This window comes from Eleginops maclovinus, chromosome 23 (assembly GCF_036324505.1).
Source record: "Eleginops maclovinus isolate JMC-PN-2008 ecotype Puerto Natales chromosome 23, JC_Emac_rtc_rv5, whole genome shotgun sequence".
NCBI classification, from domain to species: Eukaryota; Metazoa; Chordata; class Actinopteri; order Perciformes; family Eleginopidae; genus Eleginops; species Eleginops maclovinus.
The window spans coordinates 19,824,475-19,832,627 of NC_086371.1; the positions used below are offsets into that span (position 1 = coordinate 19,824,475).

Consider the following 8,153-nt stretch of genomic DNA (forward strand, 5'->3'; position numbering starts at 1 on the left):
AATGACAGACTATTCATTTCTTTGTAAGTGAGTAAACTAACTAAATTGGCAGGGGATCAAATACTTATTTCCTCCACTTGCATTTTCTCTTTTCTTTTCATTTTGATATGTTAAGGATGTTTTTCTGGCATGAACTTTAAAAGGATGTTGCGATCAGGTGAAGAAAAACAGACAAAACACCTAAACAAATTGCAAAAATATAGCAGGCCATGCGGACAAATGTGAATCTGGATCTGGGGTTGGTACTGTAACCCTTGTTGAGCTGGGGAGGAGGGGCCATCATTCTATATAGTGTGCAATTGCAACCGACTAATCCTACTCATTCTGCCTTTAAAAGGCAATAGCTTTTCAGTAATGTTGACGGGTAAGCCGGCATAAACTCCTAACTCCAGATCATACTGGCAACTATAGAAGGATAAGAGCTTTAATTCTGGATCTCTTTGTAATCTTTTCAATGTAAATTGTCAGGATTTGTCAACATTTACTCGTTTATAAAACCCCAGTATTTAGAGAATATATGAAGTCTTTGCTCTGCCTACAAAATCTCTAGTGACCCCCTCTGTATCTCATTCGATATTGTGGGGGCCCCTGACCCCAAGGTTGAGAAACTTTGCTCAAAGTTAATATATGTGGTCGTAAAACTGCATCCCCTCAAACAGGTGCAAAATCAGCTCAGTAAAACACACACACACACACACACACACACACACACACACACACACACACACACACACCACACACACACACACACACACACACACACACACACACACACACACACACACACACACACACACACACACACACACACACACACACACACACACACACACACACACACACACAGGCCCCTCTGTCCGAGCGCCCGGATGGAGCGGTTGCTTTGATATGATGCCCGCTGCATCCTCCCATTCTCCGCACCACTTTTCTCTCCCCATCCTTCTCTGTCATGCCCACCCCTTCTTCCCCTTGCACACTCCCCCGTTTCCTCCTCCCCCATTTTAGGCTCCTCTGCTTTTCTTTCATTTTGCTTCACGCCTCCCCATTTCCAAATCCCAGCTCCCTGTCTCTCTCTTTCTACTCGGGGCCATAAAACAGTAGGGGGAAGCATGTACGCGTGCGTGTGTGTCTATCTGTTGGAGGAGGCGTACAGGATGTGGATGGGGGCATCTGTGTGTTGCTGGTTCCCAATCTTATGACATGTGCTGTGACTCCGACACGATCAGATCTGGTTTCCATGACTACGGATGCCCCACTTAAAGCTGCTTCTTGAGTTTGTGCATGTGTGTCAGTGTGCATACGTGCCATACATTTCAGCTAGCATGTGCATTGAGTGCCTGCATCCGTGTGCATCCATATGCAGCGCGTGCACCGCCGCATTGCTTTATGGATGAAAAAAAATCAAGGGCTGAAGGACACATGGAGTTTCCTCTGTGTGTGTGTGTGTGTGTGTGTGTGTGTGTGTGTGTGTGTGTGTGTGTGTGTGTGTGTGTGTGTGTGTGTGTGTGTGTGTGTGTGTGTGTGTGTGTGTGTGTGTGTGTGTGTGTGTGTGTGTGTGTGTGTGCGCCACATAATAATAAGGCATACTCTTTAATCTTTAATGCAGCTGAAACTACAACAAGCACACAGTCAGAGCCAGGGGAAGCAACACAGACTTCTTTACCATGTCAGCAGGAGGCCAAATCAAGGGGACACAGGATGGAACGGTAGTAAACATGGCTCTGGACATGACAATTAACCAGCTAAATAACATCCAGGGGATTCTTTCCACCAAGCCATGTTTGCTACCTTTACAGTGTTTACCTCCATGTAAATGTGACTGAAATGTCACACATCCCTGTTATTTTTAGACTTTTAGTTCCACCTAATCAGGACGGGAAGAGAGATTACTGCAGGAAAAGTGGACTTCCTTCTTCATTCTCCTGTCACTGGATGCATCAGCAGGCTGCCGATATACCGCATGCCTGATCGCACAGGGGGATCTTATGAGGTATGCACAGCAGCACCGAGAAGCCGAGAAGAAGTCAATTTTTTCTTTGTTGCCTAACACGTTAAAGCAGAGAACCAAACACGTCATACTTTACACATCAATTGCGTCTGCACACACCCGGGTGAGATACATCCCCACCTCCTCTCTCGCACACACACATAGAGGAAACTCCTCTGGTGTGGGTGTTTAAATCAAAACAAACGCTGATGAGTCATCTTTCTGTGAGCCTCACCAGAGTTCTGCTGCTGGAGCAGAGAGAGGTACAGGATATAACTTAGCATGGGGGATGGCTATGTCAGTTTTTCTCTATAGGATCCTCTCAATAGCTCTCTGTCCTGAATTAGTTCATATGACAGGAGTGAACTGATGAGGAAACAGAGCTCCCGGATGAAGCTTTTTCAATTTGCATTTTTCTATAGGCAGTGGGGAAAGAATGATTCCTAAAACAGGCCTAATGTGTCCATTTGAAGACTGTCTTTAAAATGTAAACTATCTCTGATGAACATTGCTAAGCCAAATGTTAATGTCGCTATTTTAAAGGGAAAGAAGGTATGAAGAAACCAACAAAAAAACACTGGTGGAAAGTAAATTTGAGTATTTGTACTAAAACATTATTTATCTTTATTACCTGACCTCTACTCCACTTCATTTCAGAAACAATTTTTGATTCCAGAACATTTGTCTCGCAGCTTTAGTTCAAGTAAGTACAAAACAACATCATCTTTTATACATTTAAACTTCCCAGCGGTATACGAAGTAGCTAAAATTAGCACAGCAACTGCTGGCTGAAGCTATTAATGCATCACAAATATTTAACCTATTTAAATAAAAACACTCTGCTAAAAAGTATATTTTGGAATTTGCAGGACTTTTACTTATCATTTAGAATTTAAATCAGAAAATAGAAACTTAATTGACTCCGGGAGTATTTTGTGTAACATGGCAGTCGAATATATTTAACGTAGAGAAGTTATAGTGCAAATATGGGTATTATACTACAAGACATAACAAAAATAATGTGTTGATAACATAAATGCTGAAAATGGGGAGTAATTGATTGTTTAAAATGCGTAAAAATATAATTTATAAGGTATGTTCAGTATGAATATATTAATGCCAGAGAGTAATGCACATGTTATTGAAAGTTGAATTTAATACTGCTGAATTGAATTGATCTTTTTTATTCAGTTATGTAACAACACCTAACTGACAAACGACATGCCGACATTTTTCAGAATTTTCATCAAGGTATAATACAGAATCTGAGTTGGACAGTGGATTCACTTTTATAGATAAACAAATAATCATATGCATAATAAAATGATTGTGTTTTCGCAAATGTCTTACAGAGCAAAAATGTGCATTCTTTTCAGGCTAATGTTAGTAATATGTAGCTAGTAGATTTGCATCAACACCAGCCAAAAAACAATGGTAGTGTTTTGAATGGCTGGTCAAAATTGAAAATGCACTAGCCATTAATTCCTTGAATAAAAAAGGTAATTGTGCACCCTGCTTACAAAGGACATGTTTTATTAGTTACATTTAAGGCCCTCAAGTAAGACAAATATCATCGTTATAATATTGTTTAACTTTGTATGTTATGTCGTCGGTATTTTAAGGCTTTTGGGTGCTCCTAGACTAGTGGATGAGGAAGTACTCGGATTTTCCACTAAAGTAAAAGTAGCCAAATTGTAAAAATACTCAGTTACAAGTAAACCTTCTGCATTCAAAATGTTACTAACAAGTAGTAAAAGTATCAAAATATACTTAAAGTTCCAAACGTGAAAGTACTCTTTATGTCATGGCCCATTTCAGAATCATATATACTTATTTACTAGATAATGTGTTAGTGTGTTTATGACATCTGATAAAGGTGAGGCTAATTTGAATTGTTTGATATACTGCTGCTGGATATTTTTTACCTATCATTACATGTCTAAGTCTATTTAATAATTGATTTATATTTAGTATTAACTAATAATCTAAAGAATAAGATGCAACAAAGAAAATGTAGTGGAGTAAGAAGTATAATCTTGGCTTCTAAAATGTAGTGAGGTAGAGTAGCATAAACCGAAAATACTCAGGTAAAGTCCAGATTCCTCAAAAATGTACTTAAGTACAATAGTTGAGTAAATGTAATGTGTTACTATCCACCACTGTACTGTACACAATTCATAGGCACCTCTGTGGCTTAATCTTGGTTTGGGTCAGGCTGGGGACATGTTTGTACCAGTGTTAAACCATAAAAATAACAAGAATAATAGATTAGTACACAATGTAGCTGCAGGTGTTGCTACATTGCTAAAATAAGCCTTTGTGCACAGACAAGAAGGCACAGTATCATGAAAGATGAGAAAATAAGGACTATGGTGGCCAACCTCTGCCCCCACCCTCCACAGAGAAATAATATAAATAACACTTGGTCTACAAGATGTAGGTGAGGACAAATGTTAGCTATCAGCACCTATTTGTCTTACATATGTGTATTTTTTCTCTTTCAACTTCAGCTAGCAAAATAACTTCTTAAGGAAAATAAAGGCACAAGACTGCTCAGATCAGCAAGAGAGAGATGAAGAGCCTCCACATAAAGGGGCCACAGTAAAGTCACTGTAAGCGTAGAGATTAATACTATAGCCTTCCGCCTTTTTCTTTTAGTCATAAGAAAATAAGATCTGGGCATACTGATGGTCTTTGTCAAAAAGAAGGAGGGGGCTTCACTGGAGCAGGGAGAACAATGGGAGATGTTGGCAAACTATTAAAATGAATCCTTGACCTCTGTGGAAAAGGCCAGGAGACTCCTTTTCAAAGAACAGACGCAGTAAGGAGATGAAACAATTGTCCCTTAAGACTTTTGGTGCAATTGTGTACATTTGTCTATGTCTTCACGTTACTGATGACGAACAAAAACTGTTGTTTTAGTGGATTAGATTAACTGAAACCTGCAGAGAATAGCGGCATGTGTCGCAAATAATGAACAATCTTTTTACTCAGATTGAACTGGTAGGTTTAAATCACTCACTAACATCTCTATGCATTCTTTCCACAGTGATTCAAAGCTTTAGATTATATTGCTCGTGTGGTGATTCCCTAGTTATGGCAATTTCAGATTAAGATACTTGACACGTGAAATATGAAATTGGGTCTGTCTTGTCTGTCTGTTCGTGTCTGTTGTCACATACAACTTTTATCATTTCTCAAAGTTGCATTCCCGGAGCCTGTGAGAGGAGGGGGAGTCATTGGTTTGCCATGGGTGGAATGTAATATCACTGCCACATGCAGGATCTGTTTTTAGCACATGGTTTTTGGGGACAGACTGACTAATAACTTTTGGCTTAAACTGGCAGTAGGGCTGTCCTCGACTAAATAAATTCTCAATTGACTTACAATGATGAGATTTTTATGACTTATCGTTGGTTGATTTGATCGGCCAATTCTACACACTCATAATGATCTTAATAATAAGTAATTCAGCGTGAAAAAGCATTTTTAAAATGACCAAAGAAATCCTAACCAAATCATTTCAAAACCACCAATTGCTCGACTAATGGACTAAGAGGGGACTGGCCAACGGCAGTGTGTTTTAAACATGGGACATTGAAATAACCTCCACATATGGCATTACAATTATCACTATCCTATAACGTTCAAGCACTATTTTGTCAATAAGGGAGTATTGCACCACGAAAACTGAACAAAAACCACACAATTCAAATGTGTTACCCATGTTGAATCCAACATCCAATCAAATGTCTCTTAATGAAAGGTGCTGGGGCAAAGCTTTCTAAAAGTGTACACTCAACGAATCAGAGGATGAAGCCGTAACTCCGCTGGCTGCTGCTCATCGTGGATGAGGAGAACCATTATAAAACCAGGACCGTCATCGTAATCAATCACTGTAACGCATCACAAACACACTGTGTTTCCCCCGAGGGGCCTGACAACCACCTTGACTTCTAATCTCAGACATCAGAGTTTACACCATCACCAAAATGAACTGTAGTAATCCTGAAACACATGTAGGGATATGGAGTTTTATGATATTTATAGATGAGTGGTGCCCATGTAATGAATGCAGACACACAATCACAAGTGTCTATTTGGACAATGCTATGTACACTTGAGTCACACACACATGATTAAGTCATTCTCTTAAGGAAGAGGGATTGCGGACCCCCTTCCTCCATTGTCTGTCAATAGGCCTACCACAGTTTCTCTCACAGCTCTGTGTCTGACCAGAGTGTGAGCACTCACACACTCAAACACACACACAGGCATGATTAGTGATTACTCATTCATACTGTCTGTTTGAAGGGACGCATCTAGTGCCAGAAAAACGAGCAACACAAAAAAAAAAAGCACAAAAAAAAGCGAGTGATGGTGCGTTTGCCTTATATGGCAGGCGGCATTGCGCTGTCCACGGTGCTGAAACTGACTGTATAGGTGATGGGGAGGTGGAAGAATGGAAATGTGTGTGTGTGTGTGTGTGTGTGTGTGTGGGGGGGGGGGGGGGGGGGGGGGGTTGCATGCAGCTAACTACATTAATCAAACACGCGAGTGCACATAGCCACACATACACATACATGGGCTTATGGAGCATGTGGCAGTGACTGAATGACATGTCTTCAACATTCATTGATGGAAGCTGCTGCTGGTGCTGGTGGAGGCAGCAGTAGCAGCCTATAGGCTTTGCTTGGGGGGGGGGGGGGGGGGGTGCGCGAAATGACAGAATGCTGAGCCTCCACTCCCTGCTTCTTGGGGACAACCATTTCCCTGCAAACGCATTCATACCTTAGTGACTTAAAAAAAACTCACGTCAGCCTGCAGGTCTGGATGAGGAGGACACACATGCACACACACACTGTGGCCCTCCGCTGCTCACCACCACCACCATCACCATCATCATCATCCTCATTCTGATGCATTAAAGAGATACAATTTTTTACCTTTCATCCAGTCCAGCACTTGCTTTGGTGTCCATTTACTTATAGGTTCCATAACCAAAGCCATGGTGTCACAGTCTCTCCGAGGTGAACGGCACAGGACTCAATGCGGGCGACATAAAACGACTTGTCAGTCACATCTGGAATGACACGGTGGTGGGTGAATCTGAGGAAAAAGAGAGCTTTGTCAGTTTTAGTCTCTCCATCAGAGCATGGCCGCCTGCAGAAACGGTGAACGGGATGCGGTGGTGCAATCCACGCGCACACACGGAGGAGACACGCACACTCCTTTCTGCTCCCTCCCTCCTTCCTTCCTTCCTTCCTTCTCTCTAACTCTCTCGCTCTGTGTGTCTCTCGCTCACTTGCTCGTGCCTTCCCGCGCTGTGAGAAGTGGATTCGGTGGGAGAGAAGGGATTGAGCGACCCCTCCCCTCTCCTCTCTTTTTTTTTTTTCCTCCCTCCCGCCTCGCTGCAGCATCACAAGGGCCACCACTCATAACACAGACCAGGGAATGGTGCAACGCACACCATATAGGGATTTCTGTCTTTCTGCCCCCCCACTGCCTTACACATGCACATACATACAGAGAGGGTGTTCAATTTACCTTAATTACAATCATTTATAACCTGCAGTGTCTTTAAGGTGTCTTAAGTACCTGGAATTGTAATCACGTGTTTCATTATTTGTATTTTCACAGCCTTTAATTCATTAGTCTTTACCAATAGTCATAGTTTGTGGTTGTCTACGTGGTACGTGTGCCTTTTGGCAGCGCGTGCCACACCACAGTGGAAGGTAAGGTAATGCTTATCAGCTGTTTTTTTTAAGTTCACCATCTGTGGATGAGGAGATCAGCATCAGTTGTCAGGCGCTGCTGCTGATCAGAGCTCAGCTGTGAGGAACAGCGCCCCCTGCTGCGCACCTGGGACACAGGTGACGTCATGGATTAGAGCAGAATTCCCTCCACACACACACACACACACACACACACACACACACACACACACACACACACACACACACACACACACACACACACACACACACACACACACACACACACACACACACACACACACACACAAAGAAGCAGGTAGTTTGTAAGTGACACTATGATAGATATATAGATACCTCAAAACAACAGAAAAAACCTAAGAAAATACATTTTCATAATGTTTTTACTTACAACTTTATTTACAAATTACATTGTATACATCTACCAACGA

The 8,153-nt window shown here is 41.7% G+C and overlaps 1 protein-coding gene across 1 annotated transcript in view; it reads right to left on the reverse strand.

Moving 5' to 3' along the window:
• Positions 1 to 7,166, reverse strand: part of si:ch211-26b3.4 (connector enhancer of kinase suppressor of ras 2) — a 64,772-nt gene extending 57,606 nt beyond the window's left edge. Inside the window, exon 1 of the mRNA XM_063876525.1 lies at positions 6,934 to 7,166. Coding sequence (XP_063732595.1) covers positions 6,934 to 6,997 — 64 coding nt within the window. The 5' untranslated portion in view covers positions 6,998 to 7,166. The remainder of the gene's footprint in view (positions 1 to 6,933) is intronic.
• Between the last annotated feature and the right edge of the window lie 987 nt (positions 7,167 to 8,153).